Raw genomic sequence first — 22201 nt, 5'->3', positions numbered from 1 at the left:
GGCTCCTGACAGTACCCAGGTCGAAGAGAGATTTGGATCAACAGATGCCGTGTTGAGGAAGTTTAGAAAGGCCTGAAAGCAGCGTCTTCAGATTCCCCGGTATGCAAATCACAGAACGGTGCTTCTCGGAAGCTCACGATGAATCCAGGGGGCACCGGAGCGACGCTTCGGCCAGGCAAACGGGGAACCCCAGGAGGAACAGGAATTCTTCGTTTGACTTCTACGGCGGCACGCGACGTTTTCGCGGTCGACCAAGCAAGGAATTGATCGGCGGAGTTTTACATATAAATTTATTCGAGCCAATAACTTCAGTCTAATGTCTGATTATCCTCACTCCAACAACATTCATCGACAGACAGAAAAAAACACTCTCAATCAACTCTTATCTGAATCCTCCCAACTCCAATGAATATCATTCGATAAACTATTACCGTCTCGAAGGGTCGCCCTATCGCCTTCAGCTGTATGCTTCATTGGACTCTGCTTCGCCTGGAAGGAATTTGGAGATGTTTGGAAGATGGAGAATGCACCTCATGCGACCTGAAGCCCGAGATTTATTCTCGCACGCGGTCACTCACCTCCTGTATGCTCTTGATATCTTTCGGCGGATGAATGAATCTCCAAAGAGACGAGTACTTCTTGACCTGTTTTAGGTATACGTGCCGAGCTAAGTCAATACATGTCGGCCTGAAGGGATAATGCGGAGCATTAATTTATTGCCCTATCATGCGTCATATCGTACCAATTCATGATAGCTCACCAACAGGTCAACACTAGAAATCGAGGGGAGTTCTCACCTATTTTCTGGTTCATATTGCAGACAACGATCGGTGAAATCCGTGAACGGCTCCCGGAAGCATTTGGACGCGTTCAACGAAGGAACAATATCACGAAGTTTGTAGAGTAGAACTTTTTCGGCTTCGAGTCCAGCGAAAGGAGCTTTCCCATTGGCCAATTCCAAAGCTAGTATACCCAAGCTATAAATATCCGATGGACGGCCATAACCCCTCAGATCCTGAGCAAGGATCTCCGGAGCCAACCAGGGCAAGTTATGGAGCGCGTGTTGAGACGGGAAATCGTGTGAAAGACCTTGAGCAATGGCGATTGAATGCCTCATTCCTGTCGAGGGATAGAACCGTCAGAATGGTGGAATTTCTGTTCCCATAAGAACGTTCCTGTGAAAGATAGAGATCCAGAGCTGAAATCACGAAAAGACTCGAGAAGGCGGCTGTGTTAAATCACCTGTAATGCTTATTCGACCCTTATCATCGCACAACAGATGCGCAGCGCTTAGAGCTCGGTGGACGAGGCCGCATTTGTGAAGATACGTCAATCCTATCAAACAATCCCCAATCACGAAGGCTACGGCCAGCTCAGGGAGCCCGTCCGGGAAGCCACCTTCCAACAATCGGTATAGGGACAGAGATGAGTACAGATTTTGTACGATCAACAAAAAGTGGCCTGAAATGGCAGAAGAATGACTAGAGAGTCGGTCCCGATCATCTGGTCGTCGCTTGGGGCTGGGGAGAACATCGAGACGAGTTCCAAAGCAAAAGCGGATCTGACGCCTGTCCCGTAGTGAATCCTCAGATGGATTACCGTTGACGAAGGATCTCATAAGCCGGGTTACATGAGCGTGCCTCAGCGAGCTCAGTATGAGAACTTCTCGTTCGGCCTCAGCGAGCTCGTCAACCGAACTGTCCAAATCGATGATCTTAACTGCAACCACACGCCCTCCATCGATCGCGGAGTACACGCGAGATCCTTTAAAACCGGAATCTGCAAGCAAGTTCGTACATTAGCATTATTTTCAATAGCGAAGCTTGATAACGAATGAAGCCCCTGTTCGCCGGCCTAATCGATCAGTCAGAGTGGAGGGGAGAACTTTTCAAGGTTGTTCGAAGCTTTTCCAACTGAAGAGCTCAATCGAACATGACGAGCCTGCCAAATATCGGACGCATCTTCATTCTGTGGTCGCCCGAAAACATTCTCCGAGACCGGTCGCGACCGTCGAGTGCTCCGTTTGAGCATGCCTTCTCTGCTGGAGTATTACTTGCCTAGAAAGCGGATGTTGCCGAAAGTTCCAGGTGGGATTCCGGCGTCTTCGATTAGCATCTCGGCCAGCGTTTCCCTCTTCGGACTTCAACTCTACGTCTAGTCAGAGCTGTCGGACCCGTCGACGCTTCATCAGCGTGGGAATTTCCAAGTGAGCATAAACGTTCACTTCACTACTGAGAGCCAACGATATTCGAAGGAAATTGAGGCATCAGAACACGCTCTCTCGACGGAGATTGTGGGTGGGTCCGGGGAAGTGTCCCGATCTACAGTCGTTTTTATTTTCGTTCACATCATCCTCCTCAGGACCGCTATATTATTTCCGGCCGGAACTTCTATCGGGGCACTTTCGGAGGGCCACAGCTGAGACACAGACAGAAGAGAATGTTGTTGTGTCAACACAGAACCATCGTATCCGAGCAGCTTCCGCTGCTGCTGCCGCCGTTGATGCTTGCTTCTGCTCCCGAACTCCCGACTGTGTGCCGTCGAAATCGCCGACTGAATCACTCCCCTCGGTCGATTCGTTCTTGGGGATGGATCTGCGAATTCATGGTTCCTGTTTATTAATCCTTTGGCTCGGACCGCTTCCGATAGATTGAGAAAATTTATCCTCCGAAAGCTCACGATTCGAAAATTCCCGCCGTCAGAGCTCGACGCATCCTCACCGAGCTCAACCGTAACCGTATATATATCACGGGTTTGAAGTCGAATATGCCTCCCACGGATATCACCGGCAGCTACAGATTCTTGAAGCTCCTGAGGATCTGACGGGATCCGCAATCCCTTCATAGTATGTATTCCTCGAAACCTCAAAGGTCTCCCCTCGCTCCGACACATCCCTCTCCCCAGTCTTCCGTGAAGTCGTCTGCTGCGCCATTGTTTACTTCTTCGAGGATCATCAGAATCGACTTCCAGAAACATTCTGACTCCCGGATCATCAGTTGTGACTGGTAAGTTAATCTGTGTTGGCTCTTCCGCAGTTTTTGAATAGAAGGCTGGCTGCAGGACTTCTTCTGCGGAGGTCAACGTGACTCTCCCGACGACACTAGTCAGTACTACTCCTCTGCTCCCTGTTGGAGCTTGCTAGGAGGGTATCGCGTCCAGAGAAACGGAATTATTACGTTCGACACTCGAGTTGTGATCACATCTCGTCGACACCGTAGAGGCTTCCAGTATTCGTATTGAGAATTGCATTCATGACTTGAGGTCCAAGGGTCGATGTCAAATTTTACCAAGAGTACTCCACTCCGAATCGAAGATACGCTGTGTGATTCATAGTCTTAGATTCCGCGATTCCCCTTGGCAGACATAGAAGGATGGCAGAGACCGCGGGACCATCGATAAGCGGGGGCAAAGCTCTGTCGGATAAAGCAGCGCGGATGGAGAGATTGCGAGCATTACAGATGAGGAAGAGCGAAGCATCTAAATTGAACCACAGGGTAGGTCGACGAGTCGAAAACATCATGACGGAATATTAGGACAGAACTCCTCCTTCGTGGGATTCCGTATTCGTTCGAATTGCAGGAAGTCGTGGAGGAGGACCGTAAAGCGAAGCTCCCGAAAAACTTCGAGGAGAAGCAGTACTGGGCGCAGTACGCTCTAGATGAAGATAAGAAAGCCGCTCAGGCGAGGGAGGAAGGGCGTGACTACAACGTAAGTACGGAGAAGACTTGTGAATCCGATAAAACGCGAGAAACGGCTCAAAAGTCAAGTCTCGCGACTCTTTTTCACAGATGGAGAAATTACGAGGAGTGTCGGCGATGGAGGCTGACCGTCTGGATCGCGCAAAGAAACGAAAACAAAACCCAGATCAAGGGTTCTCGTCCTTTGAAGCTGCCACAGCTCGTCAATACCACTCACTCGTGGATCAGATAAAGCCAGACATGGAAGATTATGAAGCCAAAAAAGAGAAAATGGGTGAAGCATTTTTCCCAACTGCGGACACGATGATTCATGGAACGCACAAAGATTCCCCTCAAGCTTTGGAAAGGTGCGCTCAATCGGCGAATATTGAATGACCCGTAAAAACTATTGTCTTCAGTGTGTTTCGAGTTATTCACTCCGGAGTACTCTTGCGTTGCAGGTTGGCCAAAGCCACGCATCAGATCGCCGCTAAACGAGAGAAGTTCTCTCGGAGGAGGAAATTCGATCCCGACGCGGATATTGATTTCATCAACGAACGCAATCAGCGATTCAACAAGAAACTTGAACGCTTCTATGGAGACTACACGAAGGAAACCAAACTCAATTTGGAGAGAGGAACTGCCTTGTAAAAAAGAAATCTGTCGATATTGTACATTAGGTGAAGGCTTTCCAGTAAATAAGGGCGACTTGTTCACATGTAATCGACGAATCTTCTTTAGGCCTCATTCGATGAGGAGCTATAATATCTATTGATTCTATAGCTCATCCCTTGGGGTTTCAGCCTGGCCGCTGGCTCGTCCATTCGTTCCATGAGCTGAAGTCGACATATGAGACGCGGAAGCGTTTATACCTCCAACACAAATCCGTCAGCTGCTTTGGTCATTCAGTCGGAACATAAAGTATCTACCGCTCTAGCTCAGGCCTCCGTGCGAAGAGGTTCGCATAGCGCGGAAGGAAGGTCTCGACCATCAGATCCCTCCGCTCCGTTGCCGTCGGTTGAGGATGCGTCGAAGTTGAAAGCGAAACGAAGCCATTTCGAAAGGTCTCGACTTTTCGAAAGTTCTCGTACATTTCGGGAGCCGGAGCCGCCCACATCTACGACCTCGGTCGCTAGGTTTCGGTCCGCGATTTACAGGATGCTGCTCATCTCCGAAGGGCTTCCAACCTCATGTGTTGCTTGATGGTCTCTCCGACCATATTTCGCTGCTCCTTCTCGACTCGGATCGATGGAGATGAGGAGGGACTGGAGGTCATTCGACGGAGTTTCCGTCTGATCCTTGAAGTGCCTCTAGAATCGTCGCTCCGCGTTCCATCAAGCGATATCCAATCAATCGGATTAAATACGTAGTATATCTCCTTGCTACTCCTCCTAGGCTCGAATGAACGCCCCGTAGCTCTCCGAATGTTGGGTGCGCTCCGCGACACCCATTGTGAAACCAGGCGTTGCTAGGATTCCTATCGGAATTAGTACCCCTCTGTAGAAACCCCTGCATCAGAGAAATCAGACTAGAGCAGAATGAGGCTCGCCTACAGATTCCGAGGCTCGAGATTCGCTCGGGTAATGTTGGTGCATCCATTTCACTTCCCGGTGATCTATCCTCGTGCAAAGACATTTGGGCTCCCGCTCCTCACAAATTCTTCGGATAAACGCCTTAAGACCTCTCAACCAAAACTTCCGCAACTGCCCGAAACGCCCGTCTCCGCTCAACCCGGAGTCGCATGCTCTCAAGCTTGCCTTATCTCAATAGAAATAGACCCGAGATCCAACAAAGACAATGAACCTTTCAAAAGGGGTCCCATCGATCGCGCGGAGGGCTCCTGAGCGCGGATGGGAGTTTCCGGAATTCCTGAGCCAATTCCGAAATGCCTCTATGCAATTATGGCGAGGGTTGTGAAGAGCTATCCTTTCTGATCATCCGCTCTCTCGTGTCTGCCTACTCTATCTCCAAGACAAGTAAGGACGCCGTGATTCGAGTTTGTCACTCGCCTCACATCCACGGACAAGGTGTCTCAACGGCCTTGAGTCCGGACTTCTATTCTCGTAGGTATGTAAGCCAAAGCTCACACGCGTCATTATACTCCGACAAAACGCTTGGGAGTCTCTCATACCAAGACAATAACTGTCTTGGTATGTCTTGGAGGAGAATTATTCTCCTCCTCAAGCGCGTGGAAGCCCAAGAATTACGACGCAGGACGAAACTGTGCACCCACGAGTTGAGGAATCAATACCGTTCGAGTCAGATAGTGAATCACGATGCCGCATTCCTTGCTTCTGGTCTCAGCCCTGATTCGCGTCGAGAGAAAAGGAATTATTACGTTCGACACTCGAGTTGTGTTCACATCTCGTCGACACCGTCGAGGCTTCCAGTATTCGTATTGAGAATTGCATTCAAGACTTGAGGTCCTAGAGTCGATGTCGAATTTTACTATGAGTACTCCACTTCGAATCGAAGATACGCTGTGTAATTCATAGTCTTAGATTACCCGATTCCCCTTGGCAGACATAGAAGGATGTCAGAGACCGCAGGACCATCGATGAGCGGGGACAAAGCTCTGTCGGACAAAGCAGCGCGGATGGAGAGATTGCGGGCATTACACATGAAGAAGAGCGAAGCATCTAAATTGAACCACAGGGTAGGTCGACGAGTCGGAAACATCATGACGGAACATTAGGACAGAACTCCTCCTTCGGGAGCTTCAATCGGATTCCGTATTCTTCCGAATTGCAGGAAGTCGTGGAGGAGGACCGTGAAGCGAAGCTCCCGAAAAACTTCGAGGAGGAGCAGTACTGGGCGCAGTACGCTCTAGATGAAGATAAGAAAGCCGCTCAGGCGAGGGAGGAAGGGTGTGACTACAACGTAAGTACGGAGAAGACTTGTGAATCCGATAAAACGCGAGGAACGGCTCAAAAGTTAAGTCTTGCGATTCTTTTTCACAGATGGAAAAATTACGAGGAGTGTCGGCAATGGAGGCTGACCGTCTGGATCGCGCTAAGAAACGAAAACGAAACCCAGATCAAGGGTTCTCGTCCTTTGAAGCTGCCACAGCTCGTCAATACAATTCGCTTGTGGATCAGATGAAGCCGGACATGGAAGATTATGAAGCTAAAAAAGAGAAAATGGGTGAAGCATTTTTCCCAACTGCGGACACGATGATTCATGGAACGCACAAAGATTCTCCTCAAGCTTTGGAAAGGTGCGCTCAATCGGCGAATATTGAATGACCCGTAAAAACTATTGTCTTCAGTGTGTTTCGAGTTATTCACTCCGGAGTACTCTTGCGTTGCAGGTTGGCCAAAGCCACGTATCAGATCGCCGCTAAACGAGAGAAGTTCTCTCGGAGGAGGAAATTCGATCCCGACGCGGATATTGATTTCATCAACGAACGCAATCAGCGATTCAACAAGAAACTTGAACGCTTCTATGGAGATTACACGAAGGAAACCAAACTCAATTTGGAGAGAGGAACTGCCTTGTAAAAAAGAAATCTGTCGATATCGTACATTAAGTGAAGGCTTTCCATTAAATAAGGGCGACTTGTTCACATGTAATCGACGAATCTTCTTTAAGCCTCATTGGATGAGAAACTATAATGTCCATCGATTCTATTGCTCATCCCTTGGAGTTTCAGCCTGGCCGCTGGCTCGTCCATCCGTTCCATGAGCTGAAGCCGACATATGAGACGCGAAAGCTTTCATACCTCCAACACAACTCCGTCAGCTGCTTTGGTCCTTCAGTTTGAACATAAAGTATCTTCCGCTCTAGCTCGGGCCTCCGTGCGAAGAGGCTCGCATAGCGCGGGAGGAAGGTCTCGACCATCAGATCCCTCCGCTCCGTTGCCGTCGGTTGAGTATGCGTCGAAGTTGAAAGCGAAACGAAGCCGCACAAAAGCCATTTCGGAAGGTCTCGTCTTCTCGAAAGTTCTCATACATTTCGGGAGCCGGACCCGCCCACATCTACGACCTCGGTCGCTAGGTTTCGGTCCGCGATTTACAGGATGCTGCTCATCTCCGAAGGGCTTCCAACCTCATGTGTTGCTTGATGGTCTCTCCGACCATATTTCGCTGCTCCTTCTCGACTCGGATCGATGGAGATGAGGAGGGACTGGAGATCATTCGACGGAATTTCCGTCTGATTCTTGAAGTGCCTCTAGAATCGTCGCTCCGCGTTCCATCAGCCGATATCCAATCAATCGGAGCAAATACGTAGTATATCTCCTTGCTACTCCTCCTGGGCTCGGATGAACGCCCCGTAGTTCTCCGAATGATGGGTGCGCTCCGCGATACCCATTGTGAAACCAGGCGTTGCTAGCATTCCTGTCGGAGCCTCATTAGGACCCCTCTGTAGAAACCCCTGCATCAGAGACCTCAGACTAGAGCAGAATGAGGTTCGCCTGCAGATTCCGAGGCTCGAGATTCGCTCGAGTAATGTTGATGCACCCATTCCACTTCCCGGTGATCTACATATATTCTCGTGCAAAGACATTTGGGCATCCCTCGAAGGAGGAGCTCAGGCTCCCGCTCTTCACAAATTCTTCGGATGAACGCCTCAAGACCTCTCAACCAAAACTTCCGCAACTGCCCGAAACGCCCGTCTCCGCTCAACCCGGAGTCGCATGCTCTCGCGCTTGCCTTATCTCAATAGAAATAGACCCGAGATCCAACAAAGACAATGAACCTTTCAAAAGGGGTCCCATCGATCGCGCGGAGGGCTCCTGAGCGCGGATGGGAGTTTCCGGAATTCCTGAGCCAATTCCGAAATGCCTCTATGCAATTATGGCGAGGGTTGTGAAGAGCTATCCTTTCTGATCATCCGCTGTCTCTCGTGTCTGCCTACTCTATCTCCAAGACAAGTAAGGACGCCGTGATTCGAGTTTGTCACTCGCCTCACATCCACGGACAAGGTGTTCCAACGGCCTTGAGTCCGGACTTCTATTCTCGTAGGTATGTAAGCCAAAGCTCACACGCGTCATTATACTCCGACCAAACGCTTGGGAGTCTCTCATACCAAGACAATTCTCCTCCTCAAGCGCGTGGAAGCCCAAGGATTACGACGCAGGGCGAAACTGTGCACCCACGAGTTGAGGAATCAATACCGTTCGAGTCAGATAGTGAATCACGATGCCGCATTCCTTGCTTCTGGTCTCAGCCCTGATTCTTCTCATTGCGCTCGGAGGAGCGCGGCCAGCTCCGAATCCTGGATCCCACGATGAAACTGGAACTTCTAACTACGCTGCTGTTCCTGGTGAGTCTCTAGAGCCTCGGAGCTCCTCGAATTCTATTTCGTTTCAATGATGAGTTTGACGAATGAGAACGATTTATAGACTCCCCGGATCCGATCACTTCTCTCGGCGGAGAAGAGAGCACCGGTGAGATCATCCTGAACGCGACCGCAGAAGATGAGGACTTGGTGCTCCAGCGAACTTTCTCATTCGGCAAATCTCGGTGCGCCTTGAAAGTGATTTGCTACTTCAGTACTCAAGGAGAGCTTCGAGAGACCTACGCGGGCAGCCTATATCGACATTTCCAGTAAGTTTTTTCCATTACGATCGAATATCCCGAGTCGTCAACGAGAGATCCCGCTTGATTTCACTATGTGTGACCATAACTCCCTAACGAGAGAACCTCTGTCCTGATTCTCCCGATTTCAGCAATGTTTGGGACTACTTTCTCGGTGAGAACGAAACTCCGGGGCTGACGCGGACACATGGTCATCAAGGATGTATTTTGAGTTACAATTCCTGCCCGATGAACATTGTCAATGCAGTACAACTGGCTATGAACCTGCAACGATCTGATGAAGAAGCTAGAGGAATAATTCCAGCAGAATAAACTAGATCTTGAAGCGGATCCCCCTCAATGTATCGACAAGAGATATTGCTTTCGAGAAGTCTGGGAACTGTGTGCATGCAATAACAAAAACTCGAAATCGAATTCTTCCGGTTGGGCTCTACTTATACTCGTTTCCCCTAGCGTTCTCCTCCCCTCGGAGCAAGCTTCCCCGATTCTGAAGACCCCGGATAAGATGATCCAGCTCAGTCTTATCCGGGAACCTCGAAACAAGATTCTCGGCAGCATCTGGTGGCACGGATCAGGCATGAGACCAGCTGGCTTGAAGAAAATGCCAGGTTCTCCATGCATTGGAGAAGCCTCCGCCGGATCATTTTTCCGACCTCAAGTCTGGGAGATTGAGCGTCTTGATCAAGCAGCGGCACCTTGTCAAGCTCCGCTGATTTGTTATCTTTTCAATGGATATCGCATCTGGTGTGATCGCTCATCAAAGATTTCAATGTAACTTAGAACGGTGACTTACCAAGCGGGAGGCGGCTCTCGTATCTGCAGCCGGTGTATTGATCAAGCTCCGCTTATTATTGCCTACAAGCGAGGCGCGCGGAGATCGATGCGGAGAGAAGCTGCCGGGATCTATATCGATCGCCCCGGGTCTCCGTCTTCAGGGCTCAATATTAAAAGATCTTCCACTACGGGAAGCGCACTGATATTGGCGCTTTCCCTACCCAGTTGCCTGGAATTTCGGCACCCAAGGGGTGCGGAGCTTCGAATGAAACGGCATGCCCTGCAGAGTCCTCACCCTACGAAAGCACAGCCTTGCGTTTCCTCTCGCACCGGAAAACTCGAAACTCTTCGAACCTCTCTCGTCGGGAATGGAGTTAACGGTTGGAATTCCGAATGGGTGTTGCCATTACTCCCCTCCCCCCTGAACAGAGAATTTAGCTTGGTTTGGATTCAGAAAAAGCTTTTTCGGGTCCTGGATGTGGCAGGAGCCCACTTGCTTGTCGAATTCTGCATTCGGAGAAGTATTCCCAGAAAGGGGCGATGAGAAACCTGCATCTTAGCGCGGTAGCGTAAGCTAGCTCCGTGAGTGCGCTCGTGGTTCATTGAGGACGCATGCGTCTTTTTTCGAAGAAGTTTTATTAATTGAAATGTTTCTTCATCATCGAGATGCCGTGCTCGCCTTCAAGATATTATCTAAGAACTTCGAATAAATATCCGCTCCATCTGATTGATCTTTCAGTCTTGGCCGGAAGGAACCAATTCTCCGGACCAAACATTATCGTTTCATCTTGCTGAACTCGACACAACAATCAAGAGCCATTCACTCATTTTCTCTTACTCGTTCGAAACCAAGACACTCCATTCCATCAGAGACTCGCGAGCTTTCTGATGCCCCCGACTCAGAGAGGACTCTTACACATCATCCACGACACTCAGCTCAGAGCCCTTTCGAGAAGAGCATGCTCCGCTTCCAATCTTTCACTTCCAGGACGTGGGAAGTCCCCCGTGAATACCCTTCATATTCTTCTCAGGAGTAGCCGAACACCGTTCTTATCCTTCGAAAATTATTGACGATCATCAATCGAGATGAGTGTATGGGATCAGGATGAACCTCGGTTAGCGTGGGGGGATCGAAGAGAAGGACATGTTGACATCCTAGAGAGGATTAGGGGAAGAGGACCTCCGTAATACGATTCAGCAAGGAATCCTGTGTATGTAACGATCTCTCTTTCTCATTAGCTGATAGTTCACCTCGATGTATGAAAAATAGACGTCGCAAACAAGAGCTTCTTTAGGATATTCCACCCGATAGTTGATATCAACAGCATTGGTTTTATGACATAGAGACTCCTTCACGCCCCCAACGAATCTAGCACTCGGCGCCCCGAGTCGAGATCGGAGCTGACGGGCTCCCTTCCCTGAGAGCCATGACCGCTACCGCCCACGATTTCGGAACGATGATTCGCGAGACTCACTCGGCTATGGGATCAGAAGACTTATCTTACTGTGAAGCTTCCGCTGAGCTCTCCCATCGCAAGGTGAGCGCAATGATCCCCCACTTTGGTTGGGAGCGTTTTCCTCCCCTTTCTCCGGCTGCATCTTTGTTTCCTTCCGTTTCCCGGAGCTCACGATTATCGGATCTATGTTCGAATTCCTGGATTATTTTCGCCAATCCTGTTTGAAAACCACTTCTTTGCATGTTTCGCTTATTCCTATGTTAATCTAGATATCTCTGTATATCGCAGAAGTCGACGTCACTCCCTCGATCGACCGAACTCCTGGCTCCATGCTCGCCTTAAATGTGTAGCATCATTCATGGCTTCCGAAAATGCACAACAGACTAAAAACACCCTCGCCGAGAGCGTCAAACACTCACAATCAACCTTGCTCACAATGGGCGATACTTCAACAACCGGACTATATCGTGGAGAAGTTCAATGCGCGTTCATTTCCCTCGAGAGCCCATTTGATCCTAGTGTGGAATCGATCCTATCGCTGCGACTAAGTCGACGAGAAATCGCGAAATCCGAACATACGCAGATTGATAATAATAATAGTAATAGGAAGCGACTAATTGTAACTTGGTGCCCAAGCCCAGCCATTAGGTACATGTCCCTCCCTTCCAAATCGAATTCCGCTCTCCGCCCACGAACGAGAGCTTCTGCTCCCCAAGAAATCGAGGGCCAGCTAGATCGTCAACAAAATCATATTCCAGCCGTGTGCTCAGATTTGTCGTCACGAATTATCAATCGGGCTCCTATCCCCCCTTCTCCATTCAATAGTTTGCAATTCGATTGCTTCCTCCTCTCTTGAAAAGAAAAAACGAAAATAAGGGGAATTCTTCTCATAAAGACACGTGATTCTTCGACAGCGGAACCTCGGACTTCTCGTTAGCCGGCATAGGAAACTCTCGCTAGAAAACAGCTCATGTGGTTAAGACCGGTCCTCCTTAATCGGACGCTTATTATTACGGTTCACTCAACCATTCTCTTCAAACTCACACACCTACATAATAATTTGTATATACTTATGTATATATATATATATCGCTCCCCTGCCGGCACAAAACAAGCGCACCGTCGTCGTCCTCAACTCGCTCCTAATCGGACAATTCCCAGCTCATTCAGATGATTGGCTCGTGAAAAAGCAGAAAAGTGTCTTGCGGAGGAATTCCAGAGCCCACCAGCCTGAAAGCTAGGTGGGTGAGCCTCGCCTAAAGCTGTCAGTAGAGCCCATAGCCTAAATCATTGGGGAATTCATGATGTGATTGGCCAGGGTTCGCATTAGCGACAACCGTGTAAAAGAAGTTGTGAAGACCGATATGTTCGTCTTTCTGTCGCGAATCTTGCGTCGTTTTGAACGCGGCTGCCTGGACTAATGGACTGCTACAACAACTGATGAAAACAGGAAGGATGACGCGTTACGTTAGCTTGAAGCTTTCCGGGTGTGACGGCAGATGAATTTGTCCGATCGACCTACCAGTTCTCAACTATCGGGCAGCCTGCGTGTCTGTTCGTCAGTGTTCGTTCGTGTTTCAACGAGGGACTCGACGTCGGAAAACCGCCGGACCTGAAAGGCGAGGCCGGAAGCCGGAGGAAAGGGGGGCGGGGAAACGTTTTCGGAAAATCGGCCTTGTACCATGACACCGCTCTCCTCCACATTGGGGGGCCGAGGACGTATAATCCCTGTCACCTTCCTAATCCTCTATTTCTCTCGAAGTAGGGAGGGAGGACAGATCAATGGGAGTTCAGACATTATGTTGAGAGGCAACAACAGGAAAGGCATTTGTGGTTATAATAGTATATGTAAAGGTTGACGATCTCGAAGAGACCAACCACATCAGGCGGACCGTGATTGATTTGTCCTTTGTAAGATGTTTATGCTTGTGAAATGTTCCCTCTTTTTTTCTCTACTGGTAGTTTCATGTATGCTATCGTGCTTTCAAAAAGATGTGTGTATATACTGAACTATATTAATAATAATAATATTACTTTAACTATTAACTCCCTCACACAAAAGCGACTGTACCAAAAAGCGGCGCAGCCATCGATTATCACTCGGTGTCTCAACTTCAACATTCTCCGATCATCATCGTGATCATCATATGCGATCCTCCACCGATCCCAGCCGGATCACACTCCGTCTTGGTTTACGCTGCATTAGTCCTCATCTCACATGGGCACGCACGCTCGCACGCGGTCACGCAGTCATGCAAAACTTCCGCCTGATCAATCGCTATCAGTTTTCCTCGCCTTTGCTCGCGTAGAGCGCTCGCATCATTCCACGCGTCTGTTCGCCTTCCTTCCCGCAGCCGGTCCCGGGATCTGGTCCCTGGACGACGGGTGCGGGGCTTTCTGACTAGCAATACAATCCATGGAAACGGCTCTGTCACTGATCATGCTCTTCATGTCCAGCGGATCCTTTACGCCTACCGTTGACGGGAGAAGGAACTCCAGAGAATCCTCGTCCGACGCACGAGGCCGCGACGCGTTCTTTCCATGGCCTCGCTGTCCTTCATTCTGTCGGGCGGCCACCGGAGGTCGGCGACTGTTTCGCTGTGCTGAATCCGTTCGATCGCGTTCAGGTCGACTTCTAGGAACGGACTTGGGCGGTTCTTCGTTCCGGTTCCCGTTGAAGTCGTCTCGCCAACGATTTCGGTACGAACCAGAGCGGCGAACGTTGCCGTCGTAGCGATTGAGCTCCTCATCCCGTCTGGGCGAGGTGTAGTATCGCTGGCGGTTATCCCCCCTACGCACGGCGGAGTTCTCTCGAGACGCGGGACCCTGGTTCTCGAAGTCTCCTCTGAACTCTCGGGAGCGCTTCGATCGGTATTGATCCGGGCTACCGTATTCCGGGTTGGAGAAACGTCGATCGTCCCGAGGGGGTCCCCGATAATTCGGATTCCCTGTGCGATTGCGTTTGTCGGGAGTTTCACTCCTCCTGTCATGGTCGTACCGACCATTAGAGGATTCACGGAAGTTTCTGTCCCGTTGACTGACGGAAGGGTATCTTTGATTCCCTCGCTGCGCGTGGTATGTGGCACGCGGACGCCGATCGTGCGGGGCATTGTTGTTGATCTCGGGGGGCTGGCTGAGACCGCTCCCTGCGGCTGGCTGTTGAATGCAGGAAATCCTCTGGACCTCCGACTCTCCGGACTCCGGGTTCTTGTTGTCGTCCGTGGCGGCGTGATGTTGCTCGGTCATGGTTTCGTACCAACGATCCACGTTATTCAGCGTTTCGGTAGACGGTGTTGTGTCCGCATCGAAGATTTGAACCTCGTCGATGAGTTCAGTGATTTCGGCGACTTCGTCTTCGGCTGACCCGTAGGTCGGCTGTAGGGTCGAGTCGCCATCCAGCTGTCGATCATCGACGCTCCGGGGGAAGAGTTGATCAGTCGCAGTGAAATCGGAACTGGGTGTTTCAGGTCCCTGAGTTCCCGTCATCGAAATTTCGGTACTTTGAGGCACTTGAGGAAGATGGGGAGCAACGCCCCCGACAGGAGATGCGGTCATCGGTGGCGGAGTTTGCTCGTACGAGTAGTATCGTTCTTGCGGATTGGACAGTTTACACATCGAGCCCGAGAACAAGTGGGGTCCCATGGGCATGTAGCCCAGATTTGGCGGTGGTACCGACATGTCGTACGAAACGTGCATCGGCTCCATTGGGTGTGGCATATACGACATGTGGGGATGAACCAGATACACTGCGGGCTGGGAGTAGATCGGGTATGCCATGTACGGTGGCGCGTTCATAGACGGAGCCTGCATATACCTGGAATAAGAAATTGAAAGAAAATTGAGTCACGTCAAAGTACTGATTCATTCCCACGAGCGGAGGGAGCGACAGCGACTCAGCCTCGGATCATATGCGGACAGCGCGGCATCGCCACAGGCACTGCGCAAGCGAGCGACGCGTACCGTACGGTAGCGTGGCGGACAGTATTTCGGAGGATCGTTAGACCTCGGACTCGGTGGATAATAATAACAATCGCAGCTGATAGAGCCGTGACAACATCTTGATATGTGACAATGGCTCGCTGTGACTCGACTGAGGATACGATCGCGTCGGAGTTCAAGCACCCGAAACGAAGCTTCCGAGCGGGGCTTCGTCCCGCCTCCCCGGAAGTCTATACCATCTGGGGACCAACAGCTCGAACGCGATGGGTTTCCAGAGCGGGTTAGGCCTAGATTCTGTGGCTTGCCCTGGTTGTCGGAGAAGCATTAGCTCTCAGCCTCTTTGCTATTAGCTCGCCTGCTCCCTCGCTCGCTCGTCCGTCCGTTCGAAGAGAGCAAGGAAGGAAGACCAGCCGTTCGTCCGACCGACCGACGCACAAACAGACCGACCGACCGATAAGCAGTCACTGTCTGCGGGATGCTGTGCGAGTGTGTCATCTGTTTGGGGCAAGAAGCTCATACAGACTTTCCCCTGCTCTGACCTAGGATAGGCCTAACCAGTAGATTCGAAAGGGATGAAAATTCCGCTATTGTCCTCGCAGCAATTATTAGATACAGCTCCAGCTGAGAAAAAGAGGCTGTCTACGAAACGAAAGCAGCGATGACTAAGCGGAAGCCGAGCGACGGTGCTCTTGGATGCAGCGCTCGGGCAGACCGTGCGTTAGCAGTGGGTTGGTAGATAGACGGACGGACTGCCTTGCTCTATCGTTCGCTCTATCGTTCGCTCGCTCGCCCAGACTCGGAAGCAGAATAGATGCTAAGGCGGCAGCCAGGCCAACCAGCTGAAACAGCATCGGAAGCACACGAACTCGCAAAATCGACGAATACGGCGTCCGTGCCGACCGGCGACGGATACAGCCTGTTGTCATGAGTCATGTCGGCGATCCTCTGAATAATCGCCGTTCTCCCCGAAGCGATACAAGGACAAGGGAAGAAACTCGTGAGAAGTCATGGATACATCGATGGGGCCCGAGTCGAGCAAAACAATAACAACATCATAAGCATCGAGCTCTCTACTCCACGACGACGACGGCGGCGGCCCACTAAACCAGTCGCTGCAGCAGCAGCAACAAAACAAAAAGCCAACTATGGCGACGGGTCTTGCGAAATCGCTCGGCGACATTTTGTCTGTCGGACGTACGCAAGAATAACGAAATAAAATCCCCGATAATCCAAGAGAGCGCGCGACGGTCCGTGAATCGGTTGCGTACGAATCCCTCAGGCGCCTCAGCCAAAACGATATTCGGGTATTGTTCAACGTACCTGTCATAAGGGGTGCTAATAGAGGGCGGTGGTAAAACTAAGGGTTCCTGGTCGAGAGTTCGCGGCGATCCACTCGGTTCGGGAGTCGTATTCGGTGTAACGAGGCTCTCGGTACCGAGCGAATTCGCGGGGCTGGTCATCGAAACTCCCCGACCATTCTGCGGCTGCTGTCCGTAATACAGGTCTTCACGCTGAGTGCGCTGTAGTGATTGCGGCACGACAGGGATCGACAGAGGTTTGAGTTCCTCGGTTACGTGCTGATCTCCTCCACCAACAGATTTGCCCACTCCGACCTGCGCCATTCCACGGCAGGAGGCCCTGTGTTGCCAGCTACGGCGTTCTTTTGCAGGGCTGTTTTTTCTATCGCTGGAGGTGCGGCGCCCAGCTTTCGATGCCTTGAGCTTTGAATCGTCTGCTAGTCACTGAGGGCAGACATGTTTGTTTATCCCTCCGAAAGGAGTTCTCCCCGTGATTATCGGTCACGAATACGGCTGACCTCGCCCCTCGGAAACGTGTGATTCGGGATTCAGAAGCTTCCGGCGCATTCTCACTTAGCCAGAGACCTCTAAGGGGAGGTTCCCTGGGAGAAGAGCGGGAGGGTCTCCGCGTGCATTATCCCGAAACTCCGGGAATATTGTCCCGACTCTTGCTAACAACTCGGCCACGGTTGGCGGAAAATTCGAAAGCAGAGTACCTGACCGCGCATCGGGATTACTGGAGGAGGACTCATAATCTCCTAAACATGCTCGCGGTACGATCGATGCATAATTGTTCGAGATTTGATCGAGGTATTTGTTTGTCGGTCTGTCGGAGGGAATGAAGAGCTCTTGGTCTTGGGACGAATTCCCTCTCTAAATCCTCAGCGATCGGGCGTGAGGAGACATTTATTAAAATCTCCGGTCAAGAAGCGAAAATATAGTAAATCCGCGGAACATCTGTTCATGCTTCCGCTCCCGATCCATTCCAGCTCTTTATCGAGCCTTGAGTCAACCATCCCAATTCCGAGCTGTCTGATGGTAAAGCTACATGCAGTGATTGATGATTCTTTCACGTACTGATGCGTCTGATTTCGAGGTCAGTTCGATCAGTTCTTTCCGACGGAGCGAAGGAACAATTCTCTCCCCTCCGAGATCGTCACTCTGTCACCTCACTATATGTCTCCCGTCGGCAGAACAAATGCCGCAGATTAACGCTTGTTTAGCAGGTCGCGTGATATGATTGCGGAAGCTTGAACATCACTCAGGTATTTATGAGAGAAAGGGTAGGGGTCGCTCTCGAGCAGCATGAAGGATTCCGATAGGTCCTCTAAGATCATTTCTAAGTCCGAGAAAAGATCCGTCTGAGAGTTGTGCACGGCTTGTAGACACTTGAGGCTGAGTTGCTCCACCGCATGAAAGAATTCGACGGTCACCGTGCGTCGATCTTCTCGAGTCAAGCTCTTCTGCTTGAGGAGAAAGGAAAGTCTCTGCAATAGTCTTCTCAGCTCACGGATCTCCAGGGAAGCAGTCATGCGGAGAATAGCTCGATTGTCGGATCCATCCGGAGATTTTTCAAGCCTTTTGCGAACATTGTGCACTCGCCGATGCAGAACCTGGAGGCGAAAATCTTCGCGATGTTGTTTTGACCTCCCCGCGGGAATCTCGGACTCACCCCTTTCGCAAGGGCTCGAGGAAGCCATCACGGAGATTATTTCGACACATAGCAGTAACAATGAGGGATTCAGCTCGCTTGCGTGTACATGTTCGAGCGTCTTGCGCTTGTATGTTTCGATCCGGCACAAAGGGATGTGTAATGTGAGGGCGTCGCGGATGTGGGAGAAGGATTGCAGCCATCGACGCTGCTCTGAGGTTTCCATTTTTTCATCCGAGTCGTGCGATGAAGAAGCTACGTGATGCTGGGGGACGACTCGTCACGAGGACGAAAGACAAAAAGCTCTCGACAGCCAGCTTCAAATCAGCTGGACGAACGGTTCCGCTCCCAACAAGGGAACCGATTGGTGCGAGAGCTCAACTACTAAGCTCCGATCGTCTAATCAGTCTATATCAATACAAGGAACTCGAGTTTGCAGCGGAAGAGGTTTCATCTGTCGTCGGGAAGGAGGAAGAGGGGTGAGCAAAAGAACCTTCAGAGCTCCCGCGAACGCGACACAAAGTCTGGATGGAGAGAGCCTCCTTACCAGCCGTGCTTCAAATTTCAAGAATTTCGATTTCTGGTCTCCTCTGCACGAATTGGGTCACCGTCTCTCTGCTCAATCCTGGATAAGAAATCCAGCGGAAAGACCGGAGTCTGGGACACACGGTCGCGACAGCGCTCACAGTGCCCTCCGTGAGTGCGGCGCATTTGTTCAGTGCGAGACGTCGCAGGGTATATTCTCGTTGGAGAAAATTCAGGACCCCATCGTCCGTCAAAGCGTTGCAACTTGTGAGAACGATCTCGGTCATTTTACGGTGGTGAGCAGCTATCCTCGCGAGGCCTTCGTCGCTCAGGAGACAACATTCCAAGGCGAGTTTTTCGAGCGCCGGCGACCCGATACCGCTCTCGAACGTCACGTCCGTGAAGCCAGAGGCGCTGTTGAGCTTCAACCTCCGCAAATTCCTAAGGAGATTGAACTTGACCCCGTCCGAGTCGGTGAGATTCTCGCACTCGAGCTCGAATTGCTCCAGCTTGTCCAAATTCTCTACCAGCACAGCGAAGCATTCGGGGGTCGGTTCCACGCCGCTCAGGGTCAAAGCTCGAAGTTCTTTAAAGCGGGAAAGGTTTTGATACTGCTCGAGGCTGTCAGGAATAAGCCGCACCTCCATCATCCTCAGAGTCGAGAGGCAATCCGAAATGCCAGCCCAGTCTGGGGTCGTATCAGAAGGAAGTCTCAGCTCACGGAGCTTCTTCAGACGCTCCATGCGGTGGCAGAGACCAGTCGCGCCTATCAGTGTGACATCCAAAGTCTCCAAATCAGGACACTCGGAAAACAGCCTCTCAGGCCAAATCTCGCCGCGGACCCCCTGCATAGAAAGGATGCGCAGCTTCTCACACTCACAGATTGCACTCATCATCCCTTCCGTTGGGCGATACCTATAATGCATGCGCAGTTCTCGGAGACAAGTCGAGTGTTTCTTCACGAGCCTGATCGCGACCGAATCGTCCACCCCTTCTATGGTCATCTGCAGCCTCGTCAATCTCTGTTGAGACTCTAATATGCTGGGGATGTCGCGTAGGGTCTCTCCAGTCTTCAACACGGGGAGCCGGGACAAAGACACAGACGTCAACTTGGGCATCCATTGAAGCAAGCGATCAAGTGAGTCCACCGTAAGACTGATGTCGAGATGTAGATGTCGGATGTTGACCGCTGACATCAGGTAGACGTTGTCAGGAGCCTCGACCTGGAGAGCGAGTGGAAGCCAACCTGAAAATAATCATATCTCGTGGAATGAGAGACGGCGTGACTGGATCTTCGAGCTGTGAATCCCGGCCTGAGATTTATGATCGCTCGCTCTCAGAAGATAGATGATCTCTCTCCCGAGCGACTCTCCGTATTCTTTCGAGACGGCGGCGCTCCACGACCTTACCGCTTACCTCCGAACTCGAAAGATTCCAAGTTCGTGCAATGTTGTAGGATTGCATGAAGATTTGCGGTCGACCATCGGCAACGATAAATTTCCAAAGTACGAATTTCACCACCGACCCTCGACCAGAACTCTGCGTCGAACTCGCTCAAGTCGGCTGTGGGAGGGGAGTCCTTTAGTTCAGTGCCCAAGGCTAGGTTCACCCATTTCCTGTACCTGCTAGCAGCGGATTATGCTTACTTCGGTGTACCTTGAGGTTCCAATACTTCCGTCGACTCCTCATCAGGAGGCTTTTGCACAATTCTGCGGAACCCCCTCGTATGACGAACAGGATTTCCTTCAGGTAGCTCGACATGTACATGAGGTCAGCTAAGCGACGACAGGTCAAGCCGAAAGACAAACGATCCAGGGGGTGCATTCGCGACAGAATCTGCTCTTGCAGCTAAAGAGAGGAAGCGATCATTCTTAGTGTACGGAGCTATCTGAGGAACTTCGACGGCGAACATACGGGAACTCTTCGTGCCCTGTCTCCGTCTTGAGCCGGTATCCGATCGGGATGATTTCCCCCTTTCTCTAACATTTGCGGAAAGATTCGTATTTGTCTTCGTGGACTAGGTCGGTCACACCTATATCAGGCACGAGAGCGTTTGCACTAACCTCGAATGGTAGTTCGAGCATTGTTGACTTCGGAGTGTCCATCGCTCCGGGGCGCAACAAATGTCTTTCTTCTGCGAGGTATTCGCCACAAATCCTCTTAAAGACGGTTGATTGTGAGCGGCTCGAGAAGCTCGGCTCTGATAAAGGCTCGTCGGTGCTCGGCCGGAGCACGGCTCAAGCTCTGGCGTCCCGCGTTTTCAGAATGCGGAGAGAGTATCTAGTCCAGCCCCGATCAAGAAACTATCCTTATATCCACGGCCTCGGGCGATTCTACTCTCTTTCGATTATGGCGTCTCGTTGAACTGAGCTTGTCGATTCGCGATTCACTCAAGATACTCCGGAACCCTTCAAATTGAGGTTTTCTACCCGGCCATCGTTTTCGATTCGAAGCGCGCGCCAACACCCCCTCACCTAGTTCAAACGAATGGAGTCTTAGCCGGAGTCCGGTGGTGGCTTGATCACAGCCGACGAAGAGGCTCAAGCCGTGGGCCGTCCCGGTCTCGACTCCTCTGCGCTCTCTCCAACCATCCACCGAAAAATCTGGGAACCATGGAAGGGTTGATGGAGCACAGCTCGAGAATGAAGCCGTTCTGTCGTTCCGCGGTGTATTAGAATTCGGCGTCTTCGTTCGCTCCCCGAGAGCTTCGACTTCTGATGATTGGACAAATATTTTGCTTCGGGAATTCCGACCTCGACGCCACCTCACCAGATCGAGAGCACACATTTCCGTGAGAATCAATCTCGAGACAGAATACGGAGTCATGACACTCTCGCCTCACCTCACCGGAATCGCAGCTCATGCCCCTACCTTATGACTCATATTGTTGTGCGACTTCTCGGCTCGCGGTTGTGTGCGCTACAGCGGCACTCCTTCAGGATTTAACTTCCGTTTCATCGTGCTTATCTGATATCAACTCGATACACGGATGACCTTCCGCTCGAAGATGGACAGTCTTCAGTTCCCATCTGCGAGACTCGCTTTCGGATGGCCTCAATTCGTGGGTCGCCGGAGGGGCTTGGAAATATTCGAATGACCATTGATTTCACTCCTTCCGGTCTTCAGGGTGTCCGAGGTGAAATGAGGAAAAAACTATCATTTTACATCCCGGTTCGTCTGACGCCAGTATCGCAGGGTTTTCTTAATTAGGCCGCGCCCTCTCAGAAAAAAACATAGGCCACCTACAACTCCAGAATCGAAAGTGAACGCTTCCTTGTGAGTCATCGGAGAATCTGGTGAATTGCTCCCTACTCAGAAATATCTTCAGCCAGAATTGTCC

At 51.0% G+C, this 22201-nt stretch overlaps 5 protein-coding genes across 5 annotated transcripts; 3 read left to right on the top strand and 2 right to left on the bottom strand.

Annotated features, from left to right (window-relative positions):
- Positions 1-276: 276 nt before the first annotated feature.
- Positions 277-2443, bottom strand: LOC100900384 (STE20-related kinase adapter protein alpha). The gene is made up of 6 exons (XM_003739143.2): positions 2058-2443; positions 1600-1779; positions 1243-1461; positions 798-1119; positions 579-687; positions 277-489 (listed from the first exon to the last, which is right to left on the bottom strand). The coding sequence occupies exons 1-6, from the start codon at positions 2113-2115 to the stop codon at positions 376-378; spliced, it is 1002 nt and encodes a 333-aa protein (XP_003739191.1). The 5' UTR covers positions 2116-2443; the 3' UTR covers positions 277-375.
- Positions 2444-2945: 502 nt separating this feature from the next.
- Positions 2946-4390, top strand: LOC100900526 (pre-mRNA-splicing factor SYF2). The gene is made up of 5 exons (XM_003739144.2): positions 2946-3005; positions 3362-3494; positions 3580-3708; positions 3789-4045; positions 4139-4390. The coding sequence occupies exons 2-5, from the start codon at positions 3372-3374 to the stop codon at positions 4326-4328; spliced, it is 699 nt and encodes a 232-aa protein (XP_003739192.1). The 5' UTR covers positions 2946-3005; positions 3362-3371; the 3' UTR covers positions 4329-4390.
- Positions 4391-5686: 1296 nt separating this feature from the next.
- Positions 5687-7177, top strand: LOC100900098 (pre-mRNA-splicing factor syf2). The gene is made up of 5 exons (XM_003739141.1): positions 5687-5744; positions 6201-6333; positions 6429-6557; positions 6638-6894; positions 6988-7177. The coding sequence occupies exons 2-5, from the start codon at positions 6211-6213 to the stop codon at positions 7175-7177; spliced, it is 699 nt and encodes a 232-aa protein (XP_003739189.1). The 5' UTR covers positions 5687-5744; positions 6201-6210.
- Positions 7178-8791: 1614 nt separating this feature from the next.
- On the top strand, positions 8792-9529 carry LOC100904691 (uncharacterized). Its single transcript, XM_003739169.1, has 3 exons — positions 8792-8942; positions 9022-9226; positions 9349-9529. The coding sequence occupies exons 1-3, from the start codon at positions 8819-8821 to the stop codon at positions 9527-9529; spliced, it is 510 nt and encodes a 169-aa protein (XP_003739217.1). The 5' UTR covers positions 8792-8818.
- Positions 9530-18893: 9364 nt separating this feature from the next.
- On the bottom strand, positions 18894-20966 carry LOC100904255 (uncharacterized). Its single transcript, XM_003739166.2, has 4 exons — positions 20925-20966; positions 20508-20709; positions 20278-20424; positions 18894-20107 (listed from the first exon to the last, which is right to left on the bottom strand). Exons 1-4 carry the CDS (start codon positions 20964-20966, stop codon positions 18894-18896), a joined length of 1605 nt encoding a protein of 534 aa, XP_003739214.1.
- Positions 20967-22201: the final 1235 nt, after the last annotated feature.

This window comes from Galendromus occidentalis, unplaced genomic scaffold, assembly GCF_000255335.2.
Source record: "Galendromus occidentalis unplaced genomic scaffold, Mocc_1.1 scf7180000076421, whole genome shotgun sequence".
Taxonomy (NCBI): domain Eukaryota; kingdom Metazoa; phylum Arthropoda; class Arachnida; order Mesostigmata; family Phytoseiidae; genus Galendromus; species Galendromus occidentalis.
This window is presented reverse-complemented; position numbering and strand designations above follow the sequence as displayed.